The sequence below is a fragment of the Malania oleifera genome, chromosome 6 (genome assembly GCF_029873635.1).
Source record: "Malania oleifera isolate guangnan ecotype guangnan chromosome 6, ASM2987363v1, whole genome shotgun sequence".
NCBI classification, from domain to species: domain Eukaryota; kingdom Viridiplantae; phylum Streptophyta; class Magnoliopsida; order Santalales; family Ximeniaceae; genus Malania; species Malania oleifera.
In genome coordinates this window covers 20,825,271-20,852,652 of record NC_080422.1, presented here as the reverse complement: position 1 = coordinate 20,852,652, position 27,382 = coordinate 20,825,271, and the positions used below count along the sequence as shown (strand labels likewise).

At 37.9% G+C, this 27,382-nt stretch overlaps 1 protein-coding gene across 2 annotated transcripts; it reads left to right on the top strand.

Moving 5' to 3' along the window:
- Positions 1 to 26,940, top strand: LOC131157452 (monothiol glutaredoxin-S15, mitochondrial). Of its 2 annotated transcripts, none has more exons than XM_058111626.1 (7): positions 1 to 256; positions 351 to 492; positions 11,002 to 11,136; positions 11,268 to 11,367; positions 20,713 to 20,779; positions 26,478 to 26,556; positions 26,643 to 26,940. In XM_058111626.1, the coding sequence occupies exons 2-7, from the start codon at positions 421 to 423 to the stop codon at positions 26,691 to 26,693; spliced, it is 504 nt and encodes a 167-aa protein (XP_057967609.1). In that variant the 5' UTR covers positions 1 to 256; positions 351 to 420; the 3' UTR covers positions 26,694 to 26,940. The 2 variants fall into 2 exon arrangements, with proteins under 2 accessions (XP_057967609.1, XP_057967610.1); XM_058111627.1 differs by having other exon boundaries at positions 30 to 256; positions 393 to 492.
- The last annotated feature ends 442 nt before the right edge of the window (positions 26,941 to 27,382 follow it).

Genomic DNA, 27,382 nt, shown 5'->3' with positions numbered 1-27,382 from the left:
AAATGCAACTTTTTGATTATTTTTGTTGTGGCTCTAAGACAAATTTACCCCTCACAGATAATCAAATTGGCAGAGTAACCCATCACCGGTTACCCGACTCATCACAGAACGATCAAACCCTTCTCTAGGTTCTCCTCCATTCTCCTCTCCACCTGCAACGGTCACCACCACCGAAACAGCGAGGCAGAGAGAAAACAAAGGGCTAATCTTCTGCTGCTCCTTCTGTGCCTCAGCACGTTGAGTTCTCCTTTTTCGAGTAACTCTCCTTTCATCCTATCATTACCTCATCCTATCCCTCGTCTCTGTGTGTTCCTGAATTGATGCTCTTCCATGTTCATTTATATGTTCAGGTAATCGGATTTTTATACTGTTCCAACCTCTTTCGCCCACAGGTTGGGGGCAAATCGCATCTCTGACATTATGGCAAGGTCACTTTCAAATATTCTACTGAAGGGCGTCGCAGTCTTTCCTGCGGCTCGTTCAAGTAAAATGGTAAGAGCAGAGGTCCCGTCTTTGAAGACTGTAAATTAGTTCTTCTCACATACACACAAGCAGTCACCCATGCGTGGGATGCAAACAATATTTTGCTTTAAGGGTTCGTTTGGATAAAGAATTTTGTGAGAGAAAAGGAAAAAAAGAAGAAAATGAGTTGGAGATAAATTTTTCGTAATATTTTCTATCTATCTCAAGTATGAACAGATTCCTTCTTATTTTCCTTTCTCTCCATGCTTTCCAAGTTCTAGACGGAGCTGAAATCAAGTGATTGTTCAATAATTTAGAGAATGGATTACTCTTACAGTGTGGCTGCGCTTTGCAATTGCTAGATATCGGACTTTGTTTGATGAATTTTTATAATATTATTATTGCAAAAATATTTCTTTTAATACATGGTATGCATCCGTAGAATATAATTTAAGTTTACCACCAAAGGGTAAAACCGTGAACACTTGAGTTCTGTGAAGGTTTATTAGCTTGAACTAAAGGAGCAAATGGACGGGGGTGGGGCAGAGGGGAAGTGAGAGAGAGTGGTGTAGCAGTAGAAATCATGTGAGAAATTTTTGCAATGTATATTGGGGCTGATTTATGCATAAAATTTTGCTATATATTAGGATATCAAATATACAGGCCTAATGTTCTTGGAAAGGAATAAAAGAATTAGTGGAGGAGGATTTTAGAAAATTTTTTAAGAAGTTTATCGTTGGTAGTATAATGTGTTATAGGGCTAATTCATGTATGTAATTGTGGTGTATATTTGGAAAGCAAACCATTAACTTGAACATTTTTCAGAAGTCAAACGAATAATCAAAGAAGGAGGATTGACTTGTACATTTTAAAATTATAATTATATATATATTTTGAGGAAAGCAATTATATATGTGAGCACATTAATTTGCAATTTTGCACAGCATTAAAATGGAGGATTTCTGAAGGGATTTTCATTTCTTTTTTTTTTTGAAAATTGTTAGTAAACTATATATATATATACACATATTATATAAATTAGGAATAGGCTACTGGAGGTTCCTTGTGCCTCCTAACCTACACTAGCTTCAAGTCAAGCTCAATCTACTCGAGTAGCTTGATGAGTTGAGTTTGACTTTCGTAATACAACTGGCGAGCCTCAAAACAAGCGTAATTGACTTGAGCTCAGGTTTTAAGAAGTTGCAGTCGAGTTGAATGTGTGCTAAAAAATTTATAGGATCCATCAAGTAACTTGAGTGATGCACCATGAACCAGTGAGTTGATGTCAGAAGGCCAAAGGCCACAGTTAAAATCTGCTGTTAAACATCCCTACCCTTTTCCCTCTCATTGTTTTCCACCTTCCCAAAGGTCAGAGTCAGAATTCTAGGATTCTTACTGCCAGCAAAATTGCTGGAAAATTGCTGGTGATGGATTCCACTGAAGATGGAGGGTAGCTGGGTCCATCTTCTCATGTTTTGTGTGTTTCCTGTTCCCTCTCAGCCATGGCTGACTGATCCACAGTTCATGCTGCTGGCAAAACTGCCAGTAATTACCCGAAGAACCCAATGAACCCCTGGAAGAGTAAAAATACGTTAGATCAGGTTTATTCAATTGTAATTGTTAATGGTTATTTAGTCATTTAACATTATTATTATGTGTTTTTGTTAGTAATAAGTGTGAGTTAGTAAGGGTATTATGGTCATTTCTATTGCACTTAACACATATTATAAATAGAGGGAGAGACCTATCATTGAGGCTCGGTCTTCCATTTTACCCAACTATAAAACATGTTATCAGAGCATGATTCTGAACCTAAACCCTAATTGTTACCACCACCATCAAAACCGAAGCCTAAAACCCAAAATCCGATGAATGTCTACCATTATAGAAGAATTTATAGAAACACTATAACCCTAGAAGCCAGCAGCATTCGAAAGTCAGACCAGTCGCTGGAATTTTCTTGGCAACACTGACAATTCAAGAACACAAAATCTAATATAGATTTTGCAAAAACAACCCCATAGTCACCCGCAGATGAGTCGCTGGAATTTTCTCAGCAACACTGACGGTTCAAGAACACAAAATCTACTATAGATTTTGCAAAAACAACACCATAGTCACCCAAAGACACTGCTGATCTGCCCCCCACTAAAATCCCATCTCCAGGAAATGTTCCACGCGCCCTCATGCATTGGTTGAAGGCTGCCAGGGCTGACCCCACACGCTGGCTCGTGAAGCTACTTTCAGGATTTTTTTGATGTGAAATCATCCAGCGATGATCTTGTCCCTCTATTAACATGTTATTGGAGTTTTTCGTGATGTTTTTTGTCCATAGATCTCACCTTTTTTTTTAGTTGCTCATGTGCGGGGCCATCCAAGGAATGGTTGTTTCTTCACGAGGCTGTTTATCAATGGTTATTGAGTTTATTGCTTCTGAAACAGTGGGATTTGCTGTGTTTTTTGATTCATTGTTCTAATTGCTTCCATCTACTAAGATATCAGGCTGTTGGGTATTTGTTTTGCTCAAAGATCCAATCTTTGTTGTGACCATGAACTCGTGGTAATTCGTTAGTTGTTGTTCGGTGTTAGTAACAGTCATTGGTGACTCTCTTGGAGCAGTGGTAGTGCTCATAAGCTGTTTAATATATTATAATACATAATAAAATAATATATCATTGTCTTCTAATGTATTTTTTAAATTATAGAACAACCACTAAATTTTCTTATATTTACAAAAATGACCCAGCCTATGAATGGTGCCACTTATAAGTGGCCAAAAAGCCATCTTAGATTGCTTCTCAAAATTCAATTAAATAGTTCTCAAAAAGTGATTCTGGAAAAACTCTTTTTGCAATAAGTGTTTGTTGTAGTACAAACCAAACACCACTTTTTTTAAAAGTGCTTATTTTAAGTGATAAGTGATAAGTGCGATGAGTACTTTTTTTTTTAAGTGCTCCCAAATGGGGGCAAAATCGCCTTCTCTAGCCATTGCCAACACAGTCGCAGCTACACTACTTCAAATCCATTGTTGCCTTGGTCATCCATCCTTGGACAAGCGGAAACAATTAGGACTGCAAACAATCCAAGCTGCTCATGAGCGGCTCTAAAGCTCGGCTCAGCAAGAGCTCGTTCATTATCATAATGAGCGATTCTCAAGTCCAATTTTCAGGTTCGGTTCATAAACGAGCCGAGTTTGAACACAAATGGGCTTGACTCGTTTTGGCTCATGAGTAGTTCGGTTATAGGCTCGACTGAGCTTGTTAAGAGGCTCGGTAGTGGGTCGTAAATAGGCTTAATTACAATTCACTATCAAATATTTATTATATAATTTATATTTATAATTATAGTTGGCTAAGCCCAATCCAATGCCAAGGGCCAAGACTAGCTGAAGCCCAACCCACAAATACGGTCCAAATCCAATGCCAAAACAAAAATCCCGGCCCAGCCCAACCCAATTATGAACAACTGTGAATGTGTGAAACTAAAACTAAAACCCTAAATCTAATTTGCCCCTTTACAACTTCACTTCAACTCAGTCTCTTGCAGTGCAACCCTACCCCTACCAGTCGATAGTCGCCCCTCAGCTGCGCCCCTCTGCGCCTCTCTCCATCTCTCATCATCGTCATTTGTAATGCAGCTCTACCACTACCAATCGACAGTCACCTCTCAGCTTTGCCCTCTGCTCCTCTCTCCATCTCTCGTCATCGTCATTTGCAGCGCAAGCCAACCATTACTAGTTGGCAATCACATCTCTACTCTGCCCCTCTGCACCGCTCTCCGTCTCTCGTCATTGTAGCCTGTAGGAGCCAGCGGCAGCATAGATGCAGGCGCACAACCCCTAAGCCACGCGATTGAGGTAACTTTCTCCTTGGATCTCTTCTTGCAACTATCTCAATCTCTGCTCTCTTTTTGGTTTTTTGAAAATTTCTCTCGGTTTATGGACTTATCTTACTTTGATCAAGCCAATAAACTTCATGACTTTGGATTTGCTAATAAAGAAAGTATTACTCAAATAGCTTGGGCATTCTTTAATTATTGGGCATATTGCCATGATTTTACTTTTGTTTGCACTTTGCACTGGAAGTATAAGTTGAGCCCGAGCCCAAGCCCAAGCTTGAGTTGGAGCCTAAGCCTGAGCTCGTGCCAATAATTTTAGTCTTGAGCCAAGCTCGAGCCTGACTTCTTGAGCTCGAATCAAGTCGAGCCCGAGCCCAAGCCTGCGCTTGATTTGAGCTTTAATACAATGAAGCCAAGCCTAAACATGCTGAAGCTTGGCTTGGCTTGGCTTGGCTTGTTTGCAGCCCTAGAAACAGCTAGTTCCTACTTTAGTTCTGTGTCTAATTTTGAGTGTGAGTCTTGTCAATTAGGCAAACATCATCGTGTTCTGTTTGCTTCTCGGGTCGACAAATGGGTGGTTAGTCCTTTCTTGCTAGTTCATTTTGATATTTGGTGTCCTTGTTGTGTCACATTAAAGTTGGGGTTTCAATACTTTGTTACATTTGTTGATGACTACTCCAGGATGACTTGGTTATATTTAATGAAAGATGATTCCTAGTTGTCTTATATCTTTTGTGTCTTGATCCCAAATGAAGGCTCAATTCAATATGCCAATCAGGATACTTTGTAGTGGTAATGCAAAGGAGTGCTTCAGTACCCAATTTAGTATCTATATGACTAACTCTGGTATGATCCCTCAGTCCTCTTGTGCCCACACTCCACAACAAAATGGAGTTGCAAAGTGGAAAAAACAAACATATTCTTGAAGGCACTCATACCCTATTGTATCAAATGAATGTCCCCAAAGTTTTTTGGAATGATGTCGTGCTCACAACTTGCTCCCTAATCAATAAAATGCCATTCTCTGTCCTTGGTGGTAAAATCCTATATTCAATTATCTTTCCTAAGGCTCCTTTGTTCTCCCTTCCTCCTCATATATTCGGCAGTGTGCCTTTGTCCATCAGTTAACTCTAGGAATGGATAAGTTGGATCCTCGTTCTATCAAATGTATTTTTTTGGACTATTCCTATACTAAAAAGGGATATTGATGTTACAGTCCTACTTTACGTTGATTCTTTGTCTCTGCTGATGTCACCTTTTTTGAGTTTACACCATACTACTTCGATTCATTGAGTTTTGTTGACCTTGATGAGTCCCTTTCTCTGCCTTGCCTTCTAGATCCAAGCCTATTATATGTACCCAATCCTCCTACATCTTTATCCAGTTTGAGTCCTTCTCGTCGCTTGGATCATCTTGATTTGCAGGTATACACCTGACGACTCAAGGGAGAAGTGCCTCTTCTAGCTTCTACTACTGTGCCTCTAGTTCCCTCGTCAGATGATCGTATTTCCCATGATGTTGGTCTTCCTATAGTTGTTTGAAAAGGTAAACACACTTGTACCCAACATCCGATCTCTAATTTTGTTTGTTATGATTTCTTGTCACCCTCTTATTAATGTTTTGTTAGTACTCTGTCTTTTGTTGCTTTTCCAAAATCTATTTTTGAGGCCCTATCCAATTCTGGATGGAAAAGGACAATGGTTGAAGAGACACATGCACTACATGAAAATGGTACTTGGGATTTAGTACCTATTCCTCCTGATAAGTCTGTGGTTGGTTGTCGCTGGATGTACAATGTGAAAGTCAGTCTTGATGGTTATTTGGCTCATTTGAAGGTCGCCTTGTTGCTAAGGGGTATACTCAAGTGTATGGTTTGGATTATTTAGACACATTCTCTCTGGTTGCTAAACTTGGCTCAATACGTTTGTTCATTTCTTTAGCCACCACTTATCATTGGCTTCTACATCAGTTAAATGTGAAGAATGCTTTCCTACATGGTGATCTTCATAAGGAGGTATATATGGAGCAGCCACCTGGGTTTGTTGCTCAAGGGGAGTCAGACTTAGTATGTCGGCTTAAGAAATCATTATATGAATTAAAACAATCTACAAGAGTATGGTTTGACTGTTTTAGTGCTATAGTACTTGAGTTTTGCCTTCATCGGTGTGCAGTATTTTATCATCATATCCCATCTGACAGGGTTTTGCTTATTTCTATATTATGATCACCGGTGATGATGATCGAATTATCCAGGACATAAGCTTTTCCTATAGAGTAAGTTCTGACCGAGGACTTAGGACCATTAAAGTACTTATTGGGCATAAAAGTATCAAGATCTCGTAAGGGAACTGTCTTGTAACAAAGGAAGTATGTTCTTGATCTTTTAGATGAGACGGGGCTGTTGGGATCCAAACCTATTGATATGGGCGATTGTTGCTTAACCTAGGTCGTTGTCAGAGACTTGTTGGAAAATTGACTTATCTCACAGTTACTTGACCAGATATATCCTTTGCAACAAGTGTTGTGAGTCAGTTTCTCGATTCCTCAAGAACAAGCCATTGGGATGCAGTAGTTCGCATTTTAAGATATCTCAAAGGTGCACTAGGGAGAGGTCTCTTATACCGGGATTGGGCTCACACTCATATTTAGGGATGTACAGACTATAGGTGCAAATTGGGTCGGGTCACCTTTCGACTGAAGATCCACAATCGGGTATTGTATCTTTGTCGGCGGTAATTTGGTGTCTTGGAAAAGTAAGAAACAAACTACAGTGGCCAGGTCGAGTGCTGAGTTAGATTGTAGAGCTATGGCACACACTACATGTGAATTTGTTTGGTTGAAGAGCATGTTGAAAGAGCTAGCTTTTCCACATTCTCAGCCTATGGAGTTGATTTGTGATAATTGAGCTACTATTCATTTTGCCTCCAATCCGGTCTTCCATGAGCAGACATGTTGAAGTTGATTGCCACTTTATTCGGGAGAAACTTGTACAAAAGCTCATTACAACCACTCACGTGAAGTCTGAGTTTCAGCTTGCTGATTTGTTCACTAAAGCCTTGGGAGGTGCTCGTGTGAAATTCATTTGTAACAAGCTAGGAACATATGATATATATGCTCTAGCTTGAGTGGGAGTGTTAATGGCTATTTAGTCATTGAGCATTATTATTATGCGTTAAGAGTTTTGTTAGTAATAAGTGTGAGTTAGTATTATTATGGTCATTCCAATTGTACTTGACATATATTATCATTAGAGGGAGAGACCTATCCTATCATTGAGGCTGGGTCTTCCATTTTACCCAATTATTCAACAGTAATTGTGGGCCCAGTAGAAGCAGAATGATTCACATTTGATTACACTGATTGCTCCATTTTCTGGTTTGTTTAATTGTGATAGTTGTTTGCTGTTTTATTATTATCTGTTTATGGTTTCTACATGAATTTGGGACTAGCTGCATGGGGTTCCTATTAGAAAATGGACGAAGAAGAAGAAGAAGAAGAAGAAGAAGAATTAGTTATCAGCATATTCCATTAGATACAAAATTTTGCCAGCTATTTTTTCCCCTTAATTGTATTCTTGGAAGATGTTGCAAAAACTTGGCTGGATAATTTTGTGATTCGTCCAATTTTCTTTATTTAAATTTTGCATACACATTTGAATATTAAACGCATTCTCTGTTTTCATTTTAGAGGGTAAACTCAAATTTAGTTATCCAAACATGTTTTTTGATAACTCACTATGTATGATACAATTTTTTGTTTTCATTTATGAAAACATAATTCAAAATGTGTTTTCTCAATTTTCAAGCTCCTTAAACAAACAGGGCCTATTTTTTTTTTTTTAAGATAGTAAAGAAGAATTTCATTAATAGATTAAGAATACAGCCAGAAGAATAAGACATCTCCTTAACAGAGTCTGGAAAATCCAGATAAGAAAACAAAGAAACAACCTGAAAACTGAAAAAAGAGAGAGAGAAAACCAGCATGGACTAACAATCCAACACATAAAGAAAATCGTGCTGAATATCAGAAAAGCTCACCCCCTTAAAATTCCCCTGCCCCACACACAACAAATGGGGCATCCCCGGGCCACAAGGCTCCCCGCTTTGGGAGGGTAGGGGGAGGATTGTCAGAGTGTACATAGCCTTACCCCTACTTTTATGTAGAGAGGCTGTTCCCTTGGATTCGATGTCTTGAACCCATGACCAACCAACCAGTCACAAAGGAGCAACCTTACCTGTTGATCCAAAGAGAAGCCAAATAATGCATCTTTTCCCCAACCAGCAAATGTGACAACTTCTTCCCTGGAAAATACACGCATTATGCTCCATCCACGACCCCTAAAAGACTGCAAAAAAAGCACATTTCCAGAGTGCTGATCTTTCCTTTTTCCTGCCAAAAACCAACAAAGAAACCGCCCAAAAGTTCACTGCCTCTGAACTCATCTAACTGGGCCTAATTAATTCAAAAATCCTTCGAGTATGCATATAGAATTTGATTAACGCATTACTATTTAAGAAAAAAATGTTTAATAAGGTGAATAAGGCACCCTCTCTCTAAAGAGAAAGAATGGAAAAAAATCGATACAAATCTTGAAGACTAAAGGGTAGCTGCATACCAGTCCCGTGTCAAGTTGGTCAAATAAATGCATCTGAACAAACCATTTGCTGTAGCCCAAAGTAATGCCAGAAACACCACCCTACTCCCTCAGCAATCAACAGATAGAAACCCTGAAAATTTGAAAATTATGTTCCAACCAAATACACCAAATCACTACAAACAACACATTCCCTCATAATGCCTTGCTTGCCCCTTTACTAAAACGGCTAAAGGAGATGAGATAGAGACTCCAAAAATGGAAGAAGAACACCAAATAACTCATTCCAAATGTCCAAGAGCAACCCAGAAACAAATATGAAGCACCCTCACAACTCAGATTGCGAATTACACATACATCATCAGGAGGCTAAGCCTTATTAGGCTTTCTTCTCTGAAGGACATCATTTGTAATGATGCTCCCAAGGGCTGCAGTCCACATAAAGGCTGTAATCTTGGAGGGGATGGTATATTATATAATAAAACATATATTCTTATGTGATCGAGGGGAGCTTTCAAATATCATCTTGTCAACTGGGGGCCTATAAAACAATCTATTTGAAATGGAGGCTTAAGAACTTCTCTCTCTCCACTCAACCCTCCTTGGGAAATGGCTTTGGAGATTCATGGAGGAGAATGACCACCCTTGGAGGGGAATCACTGCTTCATAATATGGTCTTCAGCATAATGGTTGGACCACTAAAAAGTTGGCAAAGGAGCATATGGTTTTGGAGTTTGGAAATTCATCAAGAATGTTTGGGCTGACTTTTCTCCTTTATTAGTTTCCAAGTGGGGAATGGGGATAATGTTTTCTTTTGGCTCAATATTGGCGTGGCCCCTCCCCTTGGCACAAAGTTCTCTTCCATCTTCAATTTGGCTTGCGACAAGGGTGTCCTAATTAGTAATCATTCTCGAATGCCAGATCAAGGGATTTTCTGGAACGTTCCCTTGGTTAGAATGTCTTTGATAAAGAAATTGACCATCTGACAGATTTTTATGGTAGCTTGTACAAAAATTCAATTCGGAACACTACTAGTGATCCCAAGTGGATCTTAGATAAATACAGTAGATTTACGTTAGATCCTATTAAAGAAATATCACCCCTCTGGCAGCAACCAGCAACAACTTCCCAGCAAGTCCATTTTGGAAACAGCATCCCTCATTAAAGGAGAGTTGTCAGCTTGGGAAGGTATCCATTCAAGCAGGGAAAGGAGGAAATCTTTGTCCCTCATTCCTCTTGCCATCTTTTGGTTTGTGTGGTAGGAAATAAATAAGAGAGCTTTCAAAGAATCAGCTATGCCCTTACATGTTATTAACGACCAATGGGTTGCTACTGCTACAGCTACTAGTTGGCATAGTGGACTGATTTTGATTGATACTCTTGTAGTTCTTGACTTTTTTGAACCCTGTAGTGTGGATGATTTCCTTTTGTTTGTTTGCACTTGGTTGGCATCACCTTTATGCACTTTTATGAAATTTTCTTGGCTGATCAAGAAAAAAAAATCTTTTGATCATTCAAGTTTTGATTAGTTGAGTTTAGAGCATTAGGTTTATAGTGTGGAATGACTTCCAGATGTTGAAGTAGAAGAACAAATTTCCTACTCAATTCATTTTAATGCAAGATTAGCTGCATTCCCCCCCCCCCCCTATTTTGGACCTACGTATGTTGGAATAGATTGATACAATTTACCCACATGGCCAACACGACTACATGTCTTAATTTTTCTTGAAGTCCTATTTCTAAGTTCATAGATCTTTATTTATATGATTGGATGCCCCCCATTAAACTTGAACTAAGAAAATATTAACAAAAAATTTCGCTCTTGAATTTGAAAATTGCTGGCAATTGCTTGATAGTTTTTGGAGATGAAAAAGGTGGAAGATTTTATTTGTGTAAGGCTTTGAGTCTCCTGAAAAATATGGTACTAAAGCATCATGGGGAAAAATGATGCACAAGGTGTCTGCTAATCTAGATGATTTACTCAAATATGAGGATCTTTAAATAATTTTTATCATGTAAAGCTGCATTACAGAATTTTGAACCCATTTATGCAATGTATGTTAAATGTCATAGCAATGTTGTTAATGGTTTGCTTTAAATTGTTAAAGGTATCTGAATCCTTTTATTACAATGGAACGAGATACTCAACTACTGTGCCACATGATCCTGACACACATGAAGATTTCAGACCAACTAGTAAGCTTGAGAGTTCAGGCCTTTCTTTGAAGGACATTGTTGAGCAGGTCCATGGTTTTCATTAATATTTGTAGCATTATATTTATGAAGCATCCTATTTACCTGCAAATTTCATTATTTTTTAAGCATCGATATTTATTGATCGTGGTAATTGGTAATGTTCTAACTTCTAACATAGGATGTCAAGGACAACCCTGTGATGATTTACATGAAAGGGGTGCCTGATCTTCCTCGCTGTGGGTTCAGCTCACTGGCAGTAAGAGTATTGAAAGCATATAGTAAGTTTTTTAATGCTCGGTTTTATGACATCCATTTTTTGATTTATTTCATTCTTATGTACTATCAATTATTTGTTTATTTATTTGTTTATAATTTAGATGAATATGTGTCTTAGTTGGGGACAGGAAAAACGGATGGTCTGCTTTACTCAGATAGCCTACTCATTGCAATTATTTTTGTGGAAACTGTTGATGCTCTTGTTTGTTTGGACTCTCTTTTATTTTCATACAAGAATTCCAAAAGTATAATAAATACATGTCTCATATATCTATATATATATATATATATATATATATATATATATTTTCTCATCTTGTTTTGTTTTCCAAATTTTCATCCTCATATTTCCATATTTTCTTTCACCCTGCTTCATGTGTTTTATCCAAAAATGGTCCAATTTACCACATTTCTCTAGGAATCTGCACCATAAATAAAAAGATAATAATAAATAAAAGGAAGAGCCCATTCTGCTCTCCCTCTCCACGTTCTCCCTTCCCTTTTTTGCCAGATCATGGCTCTGCTCAACAGGAAAGCAATGCTGAACCAGCCCCTGTAAGAATAGAGCTCAAATTAAAACTAATTAAAAAAATGCAAAAGAAAACAAAATAAAAAGTGCAAGAGATCAATGCTGTTACACTATGATGTAAATCATAGCTGGCATAGTATCAATGGCTAGACTTGCTACCTCAGCATCACACAGCTCCATCGGAGGGAGGGAGGGAAGGTACTTATGCAGAACCTGCCTTCATCTCATAAATTGATGGAAACCGCACACTGTCCTTCTCATCTTCATCACTGCACCTAAATTAAACCATAATTTCCAACCTTCTTCCCCCACAACTGTAGCCCCACAGAGGATGCATTACACATATATGCACAGAACATATCAGGCAGCAGAGACTTCATCTCATAAATTGATGACAACGACACATCTCATAAGTTGATGGCAAACACAAACAGCTCTTCCCTTCTTCAACACTGCATCCCTAGTACCAACCTGGGTTAGGCAACAAATCACCCATAGCTAGCACTAACTTACTATTGGGATCCATGGGTGTATCAATAGGTTTGGATCTCAACAGCCACTGTCTCATCTAACAGATCAAGAACATACTTCCTCTGTGACATGACAGTTTCCATAGATATGGATACTTCTATACCCAAGAAGTACTTTAATGGTCCCAAGTCCTTGGTCTGAAATGTACTCTTTAGGAAAAACTTTAGGTTTTGGATGCCTTGATCATCATCACCAATGATCACAATGTTATCTACACACACAATAAGCAAAATCCTACTAGACGGAGTATAATGATAAAATACAAAGTGATCTACTGCACACCGATGGAGGGCAAACTCAAATACTACAACACTAAAACTGCCAAATCATGCTCTTGGAGATTGTTTTAATCCATACAATAATTTCTTAAGTCAACATACTGTTCTTGACTCTCCTTGAGCAACAAACCTAGGTGGTTGCTCCATATATATCTCCTCATGAAGATCACTATGTAGGAAAGCATTCTTCACATCGCTAATGACAAGTGGTGGCTAAAGAAATGAACAAACGCACTAAGGCAGGTTTAGCGAGCAAAGAGAATGTGTCTGAATAATCCAAACCATACACTTGAGTATACCCCTCAGCAACAAAGCCCACCTTCAAAAGAGCCATAGAACCATCAGGACTTTCACATTGTACCCTCAATGACAACCAACAATAGACTTATCACGAGGAAGAGGTACCAAATCCCAACTATCATTATTATGTAGTGCAACGCATCTCTTCAACCATTGTTGTCCTCCACCTAGAATGGGATAGGGCTTCAAAAATAGATTTTGGAAGAACAACATAAGACAGAGTACTTACAAAACAATAGTGAGAGGGTGGCAAGAAATCATAACAAACAAAATTAGAGATCAAATGTTGGGTACAAGTGCATTTACCTTTTTGAACTGCTATAGGAGGATCAACATCATGGGAAATAAGATCATCCACGAACCTCATGTCCTATTCCAGTTGTCTTTCTCGTCTTCGGATATGAATAACCACAAAATTAGGAAAGAATGTGACGAAACAATTTAGTGACTGTGTAAGCTTACTAATTGACATGATATTGAAAGGAGATTTAGGAATGTATAAAGCATAAGAAAGAGAGATAGAAAGAGTAGGATTTACTGTTCCTATCCCCTTAGCAGCAATAGTGGACCCATCAGCAAGGCTAACTTGAGGTAGATTTTTATGGTACTGGAGATCAGAAAGAAGTTGGTTGGACTTGTTATATGGTCAATGGCTGCAAAATCGATAGGCCAAGGACTATTAGGAAGGATACCGGATGGCATACAAATTGTAGGATTACTTTTCTAGGCAAAAAGGCACAATGTGATGAGATGCTTGTTGAGATGATTGATATTGTGGAAACCTTGAATACTCTTTTGATATGAGTATGCAGTTCACTCAAACAAGTGACTAATGAAGGAACCATACTTTTGGGATTTGCAAACCCCATCCCAACATCACAAACTCAGACCAATGATCACAAGATTAATTGCTGGAACAATTGGAACGGCCATGAACAAGGTGACCCACCATGAACAAGTCATGAATAAATCAGTATAAGGCTGCCACAGCACCAAGGAACTCAGACACAGCCCGAAGAAAGCAATACACAGCACCGGAACAATTGGAGAGGTGAACCACCGAAACTACCATGGACAAATCACCAACAAACTTATATAACACTTCCACAGCCTAACAAAAACAGCTCACGAGCACTGTCACTGCTCCAAGAAAATCACCAATGACTATTACTAATACCAAACAACAACTAATGAATTACCACAAGTGCATGGTCACAAAAAAATTGGATCTTTGAGCAAAACACATACCCAACAGCTTGATATTTTGATATATGAAAGGAATTAGAATAAACTCAATAACCATTGATTAACAGCTTCACAAATCATCAAACAACCATTTGTTGGGTGCTGCACATGAGCAATTTAAAAAGGTGAGATCTTTGGGCAAAAAACATTACGAAAAATTCCAATAACATGTTAATAGAGGGATTGAATCATTGCTGGATGATTTCAGGTCAAAACCATGCCTGAAAGTAGCTTCACGTGCAGGCACGTGGGGTCGGGCCTGGTAGCCTTCGACCAGTGCATGAGGGTGTGTGTGACACTGCCTAGAGATGGGATTTCAGTGGGGGGCAGATCAGCAGTGTCTGTGGGTGACTATGGTGTTGTTTTTGCAAAATCTGTAATCTTTGATGTTCTTGAACTGGCAATGTCGCCCAGAAAATTGCTGGAAATTCTTCTATGATGGTAGACATATAGTGAATTTTGTGTTTTAGGCTTCGGTTTTTATGGTGGTGGTAACAATTAGGGTTTAGGTTTCAGAATCATGCTCTAATACCATGTTGAATAATTGGGTAAAATGGAAGATCTAAACTCAATGATAGGTCTCTCCCTCTATTTATAACTATGTCAAGTACAATGGGAATGACCATAATACCTTTACTAACCCACACTTATTACTAACCAAACTTTAACACATAATAATAATGCTAAATGACTAAATAACCATTAACAGGAAGAAAGCTACTTTTTTGGCTTCTCCCTTGCTGTTTGATATCCAAAGAAATTGGAAGGCATCATTGATGTAAATCTTTTATATTGTTTGTTTTCCTCTTTTTGTTTTGTTTCCTTTTGTATTGTTTGTTTTCCTCTTTTTGTTTTGTTTTAGAGGATGCCTTATCCTCTTTCTCTGTAATTGGTTCTCTTTTCTTGCTTTAATGAAGTTTTTTGTTATCTAAAATAAATATATATCCACAAAGTAAAAGTTGCCAAAAGAGAATGCTAAGGTGGAAGTTTTTATTATCTAAGAAAAATACATATTCACAAAGTAAAAGTTGCCAAAATGAGAATGCTAAGGCGGATAAGTGTTAGAATGTTAAAAGAAAAAAAGAAATGAAAGAATGAATACATTCGTAGTTAGGCATAACATCTATAGAAGATAAGGGAGGGGTGGCTGAGATGGTTTGAGCACCTACGACGTTGGCCAGATAATACATCGTGAGAAGGAGTGAGCTAGATATTGTGAGTGGAAGTAGAAGGGGAAGGGGTAGAGCTAAATAAATTGGAATGAGATAGTAAGGATAGTAAGGATTTAACTTTTTGGAAGACATTGCCCAAGATTGTGTAAAATGGTGAAACAGGACTCATGTAGTCGAACCCATGCAGTGGGATTTTAAGGCTTAATTAGGTTGTAAAGATTCTAATATAGAATTGAATTTTGAATTGGTTACTAGGGCCAAATGTTGTGGTTGTTGGATTTATTTCCTTTGAACAAAATTTCATTCTATGAACTCTTTCCTTTTGTCTCTGATCAATAGACTTTTCCGTTGCCAAGGCTTTGAAAATTTTAATCTCAAGAAAATTGACTATCTAATGCTCGTTTGTTTATGCCCTAATGCAATACTTCTTGAATCACGCTCATTGAACTGCAATCCAAGCATCTTGGTGATTCAATTCTTTTCATTAATGTTATCCCTAGGCTTATGTTTGACATTAACTCTACAAGGATTCCATTTGTAGCTGGAATCCATTCCAAAGATAGGATACAATATATAGCCATTAACTCTTAGACACAACAGTTATAGATGATTGGGTGCCCTAAACATACCTGAGGAGCAGCGATCTTTGTAAAAATTAAAGAACTCAACTGCATCACTACCCATCGATTTCTGTCCATTGTTAGAAATAGGACTTGTGGTTACTTCTTCCTGGGGTGTTCAAAGACTTAACCCTTTTGGAAATTGGAAAAATTGCTTTTTTGTTAATAGTGATGGTGGCCTTCTTTCTATTACCATCAGTTGACACGATCACATAAAGCCCTAAACCTGGTAAAGTTGAATGCTAGGATCAAAAGGAATGTGGGAGGTTTGTCATACCATAAAAATTTCATGTGCGAGTCGAGCTCGAATTGCTTGCAGACCAGCTCGACTTTCTTGAACTCTATCATGCTTTTGATCATCCAATTTAGGATTTGCAAAGGGAAGAGACTGGAGCTTGATAAGATTATTACTATGGAAAAGAGTGTGTGCATAACAGTTGTATTTCACAAGAGCATTTCACTCACCATCTAACACATGGTTTGTGTATTGTAAGTGTCCAATGTGTGAGGGGAGCATATAAACAGTTAATGTTACTATGCTGATGTCGACATCAGATGAAGATTGGAAGAGGGAGATAAGAAAAAGGGAAAAGAGAGAGAAAAGGAACTGTCCAAGGAGAGAATCTCTTTTTTGTTTTCTTATTCTTATTCCTTTTCTCCCTTTTTTTTTTTCCTTTTGATATTTTGTTTGTACTTGTATGTTTCTAAAGCTTATGGTCCTATTTTATTAATTTGAATGTAATATATCATGAATATTATAAATTTGTAATCGACCGTTGCTCTCATTTTTAAATAAATGCAAGTAAGATCATTCTTTGATGAAATATATTGAAGTAGAATGAAACAAAATAAAGTGAAAATAAATTGGAGCGAAATAGGCTGAAAAAAAAGAAGCATATTATACTCTTTTTTTTTTTTGGGGGGGGGGGGGGGGGGAATCCGTAAGGTAATCATCTTGCTTTAAGTCTTTGAGAAGATATCAGGTTCAAATATCAACTTGTCCAAGAGTGGGATGGTCGACATCAATTTGAGTACTAGGGACTTAGAGAGGTTCATAACCTTGGCAGCATGTGTTTCCCTTGAGTGGCCATTATCGTACCTTGGCCTATGACTCGGAGACTACCCAAATTCTGTAGTCTTTTGGGACCCAGTTATTGAGAATATCTGTTAGGGATTGGACTCTAGAGGGGTGGAAGAAGCGATGGAGGACGAGGCAAGGTCTTGGGAAGATCCTTGTTGGAGAATACTTAAGAAGAATCGTATCGATGATTGTTGGGTTTAGTTAGTAGTTTATTATGTGTTTAGTATTAATTAGTATATGATTATGTGTATTTTGGGGTTGTTTATAATATTTATATAATTTAGCGGTAGACCTAAAATAACTTGGAAGGAGATAGTGAGTAAGGATTTAATATCCTTGAATTTATCAAAAGAAATGTCCATGATCGCATAAATTGGCGGAAAAGGATTCATATAGCCGATCCCACTTAGTGGGACTAAGGCTTGGTTTTGTTGTTGTTGTTGTTTATAGTTTCATGTAATGTTAGGAGTACGTGTAATTTTATGTCTTAGAGGCTTTCTTATAAATAGTATGTGAAAGCCATATTGTAGACAGTTGATGTTGAATTTGAATGGAGTTGTGAACATGAATCCTGTATCTTGTCTCTCCTCCCATTCCCTTCCTATTTTCAATTTATTCTTATCTTTCCCATTGCTGCAGATCCTTGATGCTCTCCCTGCATCAAGACGGCATACTTGTCTCTTGGGGGACTTGTCGCACTTATTAGTGCCTCTCTTTCCAACACACCTATTTATTTTGCCCTTGGTACTATTGAATCCAAAATCATCTCCTGATTGGAAAATGCTTGTGGAAGATTCCTTTAGAAACTTCCTATGGCACAAAGAGAGTAAATATGGGACCCATTATAGTGGATGGGAATTGAGACGAAGTGGTGTTATTCCTCATGCATAGGGGTGAGCATTTGGTCGGTTCAGTTAATTAGCCAAATTAATTGAAAAATTTTGGTTAAAAAACCTTATTAACCAAACTGAACCGAAATTCCATATTAACCGAACTCAAAACCTACAGAACTGAATTTCGGTTAAATCAATTAACTGATTTTAACCGATTTAATATTTTAATATATATATATATATACATATATAATATATATATAATATATAAAAAATATATAAAGTTTTAGTATATATATAATGTATAAAAAATATTAATATATAATATATTTAATTATTTATTATTAATTTATACTATTTAGTTAATTCAGTTAACCGAACCGAAAACCATAAACTGAAATTCAACGAAAATGAAAACCGAACCGAACCGAATAAATTTTTAACCGACCGAGTTTACTCAGTTAATTCAGTTTAATCGAATTATGCTCAACCCTACTCATGCATGCCCCCAGAAATTCTTCTCCCCCACCCTAATTCAAAGTGGAAAATGGCAATAGGCTTCATTTTTGGGAGGATGTTTGGGTGGGTGAGACTTCTTTAGATTTGAAGGTGTCTCATTTGCTTAAGTTTTTTTCTATCAGCTCATTCATTTCTTTTGATGGAGGCTCTTTTCTGTGGGATTTCCATTTCTTCAGGAATCTCAATTAAAGAGAGGTCAATGAGCTTACCACCTTACTTTCTATATTGGACCACTTTGTTCCTTCCAATAGGCAGGACGAGTGAGTGTGGGTGGGTGATTCTTTGGGGTTGTTCGCATCAAAATCTTTTTTCTCATTCCCTTTCAAAATCTCTTCTGCCAACCTCTTCCCTTGGAGCCACTTCCTTTGGAAGGCTACCTTTGTCTGGTCTGTGATTCTGAATTGGATTAACATGCATGATTTGCTTTAGGAAAGAAGGCCCTACAAATCTCTCAACTGCAACATGTGTGTCATGTGCCATGAGTTCAATGAAACGAATGTGGGTGGGTCCCTGGATGAGTGAGTGTGGTAACACAGCTATGGAATGCACTCTTTTTTTTGGGCTGTGATTCTGAATTGGATTAACATGCATGATTTTCTTTAGGAAAGAAGGCCCTACAAATCTCTCAACTGCAACATGTGTGTCATGTGCCATGAGTTCAATGAAACGAATGTGGGTGGGTACCTGGATGAGTGAGTGTGGTAACACAGCTATGGAATGCACTCCTTTTTTGGCAAAGATGTGGTGGCTTCATGGAAAGTGGGTGACATATTGCTTGCAAGGATCAAGGGCTTTGGCTCAAGCTAAGATGGCAATACTCTATGGAGTGGTGCTATATTTACCATCTTATGGACTCTATGGATTGAGTGAAACGCAAGGCACAAATTGCCCCGTTTCTTATGGGACAGAGTGGTGTTCTTGGCTTCATTTGGGTCCACTCTTTGGGTTTTTTAGGTTTTATCACAGTCCGCCCTTTGAAGGGATTGGAAGGCAGCTCTATTATAATCTGTCAGTTTGTAGTTTTCAGTTTTTGAGGACAACTTGCCTCTTCTTTTATACATTGATTCAGTCTTTAATAAAAAAATTTCTCGTCCAAAAAAAAGATTTTCCTAGATTTTAAAAATAAAGTGTGTCGCAAGGCCACTAGGCTCCCCACTTTGCAAGGGTGGGGGAGGGTCATCACAATGTATGCAGCCTTATCCCTGCTTTTATGCAGAGAGGCTGTTTTCTTGGTCTCGAACCTGTGATCAACCGGTTACAAAGATAAACAAAAATAAAGGTAGTTCAGACCAAATGGACCATAGATAGTAAAGCCCAAAAAAAGAACATATGTTGCATCTGAAAATAATGAAATAGAAGAATTGGTTCACTTTCATTGATAGAGACTTATGTCTTTTGTTATTTGCATCTTTTTTAAAAGATAGTTACTAGGAAATTCACCTGCTTTTCTTGTCCCATCAGCTTATTCTTGCAGTTCTTTGCTTTAGATTGGAATTTTTTTGGAGCTAGTTGTATAGAGAACTGCGCATGAAATGTAGTTAGGCATCTGAGTCCCATTAATGCTGACTGAGCTGGAAGCCTGGAACTGATATGATGGAATGAACAGTTCAGCGCATGCATGAATAAATTTTACAGTTCAGCAATACCATTTTATAATGTTTTGATATTTCTTTTTCTTTTCTGATTTTAGCAAACTATGTTTTAGAGATAGAATTCAATGTATATTAAAATAATAATTAGGCTGCACGATGCTGAAATTACGATCACATCAAATTAGTACTTCTAATCAGCTAGTACTACTGTAGTAGGTTTTGCCTGATGTTATGCAGCGTCAGATCCATTTCATTGCATGGTTAACAGCATCAAACAAACAACAAAAATAATGAAGCTAATATTAAGATGAAATTTAGTTTACAAAGCAGTACTGCATTAAATAGAATCCCTAAATTCAAGAGCAATCCATGCTATGGAATACATTTTCTTGTCAATATCTTTTTTTTTTTTTGAAAATTTGAATCTCTAAGAACTTGTTTGTTATACTTCAATCATCAATGTTTTTGCTAGTTCATGATTTCAGTTGTTTAATATGTAAATTTGAATCGCTGAAAATCTGTGCACATGGATTTCTTGTCATTAATCCTGTTGTATGTTGGTTTTGATTGTCTGTGCAGTTGTGTTGCTTGCTTGTAAATTCTAAAGCTTGTTATGGTGTTCTTATTGATAGCTTTGGTTCTTGCAGATGTTCCTTTGAGCGCAAGAAATATTTTAGAAGATCCTGAGCTGAAAAATGCTGTAAAATCATTTAGGTAAGTTTATATATATGGCTTATAAATGTGTCTCAACTGATTTTTAACTCAAATAAATAACTTTTCATTTTTCAAATTGCTTATAAAATGTTAGTTTTTTTTTTTTTTTTTGAGCACAAGGTCAGCAGCATTTATCATTATCAATAGGGAAATTATAAAAGTTTGAGGAGACTCAGCAGTGGAGTTGGAGTTTATAACAGACTCCTAGGCTAAGTGCTCCTATTTCTTACATAAAAACAGTTTTTTGTACTGTGGCATCCACATTTAGGGCAGTGATCTCATATAGTAATCTGTTTCTCTCTCCATGTGTAGTATATTGTAGCATTTTAGGCTAGTTTGCAGGTTGTATCAGTTAGTGAGCTTCCAAGGGTAGCAAGCCATCTGATATTCTGCTCCCAGTACAGCTTGCCTGGTGATTTTCAAGATACATATATACCCCTTAGTAGAAGTGTTCAGTTCCCAAGAGGCGGTTTCAGTTTTCTGGGGAAGACCTACATATCTTGTGTAGTGTATCAGATGTTCTCCCCTAAGCTGCCAACTTCTCGAGTGTGATTAATCTTTCCTTTGCTGCTAGCCAAGCTGTGAAGGCTTTTTGTGCAGTTTACACACCGATTTCTCACAGATAAGAGTTTGAAGCTATGAAGGAGAAACCAGAGGATGAGACGTTCCAGTACAAAGTGTCAGTTTTTGCCGCATTGTGAGCGTAGTTCAAAGCATTTGGATCTGCAGTACACTTGTTTTCCTTCTTGGCTAGGTTGGCTGTTTCCATTTATCATGTCAGCCACTTCAGCATTCAGAGGAGTCCCAATTCAATAGGTAAATGTGCACCATATCAATTAATCAATGGGCTGTGGGGGTGCCAATTGTCAATAAACAGGAAATGAACTTGCCTAGAGAAAGAGCTGTGTTGCCCAAAAGCCTTGCCAATTGTCTGTTGCTTAGCTGTATCTGTGATTCTGGAGGAGAACATTTCATATTTTCCATTGTGGCATTTGAGATCAGTGATCTGTGGAATGGATAAAGAATTTGGCTGATACTAATGGCAGAATTTGTGTCTCCTTAGATAAGATTAAGACATCATCAGCAAAAAAACACAAATTTACTGGCTTTCGCTGGCTGAATTTTGGGTGGTAATATAGCTTACCATGTGTTGTGGCGTATTGCAAAAGCCTGGTGAATACTTCCATTATTATGACAAAGAGGTAGGACATAATAGGTCCCCTTGCCTCGCTCCTTTTTGCCCTTGGAAGTAGCCTTCAATGGATCTATTGAAAATATTAGAGATGGATGGCTTTGTGTTGCACTGATTGATCCATCCTACAAAGTTTGCTGGAGTATCAATGCACTGGTTGGAGAATGAAATCCCAATGTATGGAATCAAAGGCTTTCATCAGATCCACTTTTAGGGCTGTCCCTGAAGGTTTAGGATCCAGGTGATAGTTATGGAGTAGTTCCTGAAGCATTAAGATGTTGTCATGCGTACTCCTGCCTTGGATGAATCTGTTTGGTTTGGGCTAATGAAGGAGTGGGTACCCTTCTGTGGCATGTTTGCCATGATTTTAGAGATTAACTTGTATATGAGGTTACAGCAAGCAATGGGTCTAAAGTCCTTGGCTGTGTTTGGATTCTTTGTTTTAGGGACCAGAGTCAACAGTGCTGCATTTGTTTGCCTTAGGGGCTTTGAGTCTTTCAAGAACGGTAGAATTGCATTTGGGACATCATCTCCAATGGCATTGAATCCATCTGGACCATGTGCCTTGACATCAGAGAAGGAGAATACTGCTGTCCTTATTTCATCATTGTCAACTACTCTAATTAGTTGAGGTTTTGTTTCTTCACTCCTAGGAAGTCAGAACCTTGCTCAGAAATTCAGGGTTGCAAGCTTTGATCTCCTCATTTTTTTTTACCCAAAAGTTTTTAATAAAGTGATAGCAGTTTGTTGGTGCTGTCTGTCTGGGTTTCAGCGCACATCCCTTCAGAGGTTTTCAATAGTGCATCTGAGATTTTGCTCTATTTTCATGGATTGCCATTGAGAAAAACCTGTTGTTCTTGTCACCTACTTTCATCCAGTCAACTCATGCTCTTTTATTTTTTATTTTTTATTTTTTTTATTCTTTCTTCTTCTGCTTTCAAAAACCCCATCAGGTGTTTTACCTTTGCGTTTATGGTGGTTGCATCTGTGTTCTGAGAAAACAAGTTAGCTTGTGCTTGTGACATATTAGCTCTGGCTGCTGAAATTCTGCTGTTTAAGTTTGCAGAATGCTTTTGACGTGAACTTCTTTGATTTTGTTTAAGCAGCTTTATGACTAACCACGTTTCGGCCACTGTGTTGAGGAATTCTTTGTGTTTGGCCCAACATTTGAGGTATTTGAAGGATGATTTGACTCTAGTTTCCTCCCTATTGGTGCTTACATTCAGCAGAAAGCCGTCAAAAACTCGAGGAGATAGGAATTCCAAAAGCATTTTGGGGAAAAACCAAGGCACAACAATGTGAGGTTAAAACCTTGTCCAATTTGCTAGCTATAAACCATTTCTCCCTTTTGTTGGTCCAAATAAAGAAGAGACCAATGGGAGGTCTTTGAACCATTAGGAGAAGAGTCCAAAATCAGTAATTCCTGATATATTACCTGTTTGGATAGGATGCTGCTTTCTGAGCTGTTTACAAACCATGGTTTTTTCAGTTGATCATGGGTTAGTAATTCATTACTCAGGGTTATCCTTTCTTGGGGACTGTTTGAAGTATATATGAAAGTGAACAGTGGCTTGTATCCTCCATTACTACCTGGAGAGAGATGGCTTGTGGAATTTTGTGAATTTCTAAAATTTTGATGGTTTTAGGATTTGGTCCTTACCCAGATTCTAGCCATTGAGCCATTGCTGTAATTATGGAAAAAAATCCATTCCTTTTGTATATTTTTATCACTTTTGTGTACTATCTAACTTTATTGTTGTTTCGTATATGCCTATCATCAGAACATTATTTGACTATCAATCTTCTGACCTCTTTCTGCCTTGTATGGTCATTAAGACCTGTGTTTTAGCTGCTGATATTTAAGCATCATTACTGGGCTGCTGTTTGAGCTTTTCCTCAAGATTTTTAAAGCCCTTTGGAGTCCTGCTGTTCTTTCTCCCCTTCTTGCTGAAAGTCTGATTTCCTGGTCTGTCAGAATTGGAGAGGGTTGGGTTGAAGTTAAAGCGGGTTGCCTTGTTGAGGGCTCAAGATAGCTAATCCCTTTTCCTGGTGAGTCATTTCATTTTCTTTTTGAGGCGGCTCACGGCGTGGGGGGTGGGTGGGGTCCATTCTTAGTTGGAGGCACAGTTTCCTTCACTATATTATTCTCTTCACCTTCAATGATCTCAATCAGAGCTTCAAAAGCATTTTGCTGTTTGGGTTTTCCTTCCTCTGAGGTGAAGCAGTTGGTTCTGCAGCTTCAACAACTTTTTCTCCTTCATTAAGCTCATCAAAGGGTTCGACTTTACTTTTTTCCCACTTTTTTCTTGTTTTTGCGTTGCCTGTCATTGTGGTCAAACATTGAGCAGTTGGAACAAATTTTATTTTATTTTATTTTTAATCTCAAGGGATACTCAATGTCTATTGTAAGTAACTCACCATCAAGGAGCCTTAAATCCACAAAGATCTTCATGCAGGTTCTTGCATGAGATATGTTTTTTGTCTGCTTAGTGTATGAATCCAAGTAGAGTGGCTTCCCAAGGGAACTTGCAGCGTAGCTGAGCCCCATTGTACTGCAGTGTGCTAGTGGTACATCAAAGAAAGCTGCCCAGATAGGAATTATCTGGCTTAATGGTGCTGAATTCTGCTGACGCATCCCATTTGAGAGCCATGAGCTGTTTTCCAAAATCCCACGGCCCATAATCTGGTTTCTTCTTCAAAGCTTGAAAATTTGAACATAAAGTGAGTATATTTTTACTTCACCTACTTTCTTCTGAACTTTCTCAATAGCATTTCAATCATATGAGTATGATGGTGGGATCCCAAGGAATTTTCCAATCAGGGATCACCCATTTGTCCAAGCCAAGCTTGAAGATTTCAGCTTGGGGAAATTTTCCCTTTGTTGTTGGGGTTTGAAGTATGACAGTTAAGAGACGGGTATTCTGTGATTTGATCAGGTTTTTCCAGTTCATTTGGGGGTTTGGCCTCTGTTCCTCTTCATTCAGATTAATTCCAGTGTATTTTTTGGCCTTGCTTTGAACAGCTTTAGGGTTTGCTGCCTTCAGTGTTGGAGTACTGGAGTAGTTCTCGCTGGTGAATCATATATGGATCAACACCAAAGCGGAAGTATTGTGTAGCTTATAACAGGTTAAGTGGGAGAATTTGAGAAGGGTGCACATTTGCACATACGTGGATGTAGAAAGTCCGATGCTCTTGCCCCAGTTAAGGAAATGTTAGTTGTTTTGAGCCATAAGTGACAAATAATTTTCATAGGTCGTCCCTGGCACATCCTCAAAAACAGCCAGGTTGGGCTCAAAGATACTCTTTTGCTGGCACGTGCAATATGAACGCAATCTATTACAGTGGACTTTTGGGAAAAGGGGGGGGGGGGGGGGGGGGGGGGGGGGAGGGGGGAGGAACACCATGTAATTACAGAGTGAATGGATAAGTAAATTTTGAGCTGCCTCAGTGCACGTGTTAATCAACATATACTCAATTCGCTTGTGGACCTTCCTATTTATGGGTATTTGAATTTGTTATATTGATATACGTGTGTTCTTTCCTTCAGTTAAGTAGAAGGAAAATTGATAATTGAGTCAGAGAGTAGATGCTGTTGTTGGTTGCTTTTATCTGTATTAGGAAATAATTTGTGTGTGAAAATTATTTTTCGATGACAAAGGATGTATTAAGAGAGGAAAAAAGATACACAACCTCAAAGAGGACAAGATATTCTCAAGGAAAAGGAATACAAGAGAAGAAAAAACAAAGAAAAACTTAATAAAAAACCCCATAATATGCTTATTTTATGCATTGTTGTAATTTATCATGCCCTCTGGTTTATATTTAAGCAATTTAACATTTAATAAAAAATAATGTTCTCTGAGGAAATATGTGCTGTTGCCCGTGGCTATGTACACCATAATGCTGTCTTAGATAAAGTAATCAAAGTTGCATTTGCCAACCTCCTTACCACTCCGCATCCCCCCAAAACCTCCAATACTGGTTAGTTTAGGATCTACATGCATGGCCTATGAGTATTTGCATCTTAATATGTTGAATACTTCTCGGAGATGGCCATGTTTTGATTCACTGCACATCTTCCAAAGTTATTTATTCTGTTCAGTTAAGATTTGTTGTCATTGCCCCATTTGTAGATTTGCATCTTGATGTTTCTTTCATTGCACAATCCTAAGCCTCACAATTTACTGGTCTAGCCTTTTTCCCCCCTCTTTTCATTTGAGAAAATTTACATTGGGGGTTGGACATTTGGCTTTAAAATGTCTCTTTCTACCTTCCAGTCTTTGTCTCGTGGATAAAATCATCAAAGTTTCTCTTCATTGTACTGTTGGTTACTGTATTATTCGAATTCCGAACATTATATTGTTGCTGCAGAATTATTTGTAAAGAGCAAACATTTTGCATAGCATGCCTTTTGTTTCTATTTTTCCTTTCTTCTGCCGTCATCTTTTTAAATTTTGCAATCTTTTATTTTTTAAAATTTCTTTGGTCTTCAATCTTTCAATGCAGCAACTGGCCTACATTTCCACAGATATTTATTAAGGGGGAGTTCGTTGGGGGATCTGATATTATTCTTAACATGCACCAGGTAAATTCTCAGTTCAGAGTATGAGAATGCTTTGCTGTTTGATTTTTGTGATACATGATTCTTCTGACACCGGCATTCCCTTGCAGACTGGTGAACTAAAGGAAAAACTCAAGGATGTCTCTACCGAGCAGGAATAAATCTACATAAACCTGTTGCTGAATTTAGATATAAGTGGGAAAGCTTGTTCAAATATTCTTTTTTGTTGTTATTTTTTTGTTTATTGCTAAACAAAGATAATAGGTGATTAGGTGTTCCAAGCAATCGTTGATAGAGTTTAGCTGTTGGCGTTATAAGCTTGTCTTGTTGACATTTTCAAATAGACGCAGCTTTCTTTTCATATGTTACCTCCCTAAGCTTTATTGCATGAGAATATCTTCTCTAAAATTAAGTGTGCGAGTGTACATAAGGAATTTTCTTGATGTCCTAATCAGCTCTTGAATGCTTCCCATGCTCATTCACCACTATATGTACTGTGTACGAGGGTTAGTGATTAGGAATTTTTTCAGCAGAATCAGATGAGAAATGCCTTTGATGGTTTTCTCCTCCCCTAGAACCTCATACGTTATGGAACAATGTTAAATGACATGTAAAGTTGTAAATTAAAACTAGCTGGCCAGTTTAAACTATTAATAAAATTTAAAGACTATATTACATGTGTTTGAAAGCATGAATTTTAAGATTTGAATTTGGATTCAAGTAAATTTGAACAAAATTTAATATAAATACTCTGATTATAACATGAACAGAGATGGAAAACAAAAAAGAAAGCTAAGTGGGGTTAGATAAAAAAGATGGTCTTCAAGCCAACTATGTGTGTGTGCGCGCG

Excerpts from the sequence above, each read along its gene's own strand:
- LOC131157452 (XM_058111626.1), top strand. The coding sequence starts at position 421 with ATGGCAAGGTCACTTTCAAATATTCTACTGAAGGGCGTCGCAGTCTTT. Across the intron at positions 11,137-11,267 it reads TGAAGGACATTGTTGAGCAG|GATGTCAAGGACAACCCTGT; the intron begins GTCCATGGTTTT and ends CTTCTAACATAG. Across the intron at positions 20,780-26,477 it reads AATGCTGTAAAATCATTTAG|CAACTGGCCTACATTTCCAC; the intron begins GTAAGTTTATAT and ends CTTTCAATGCAG.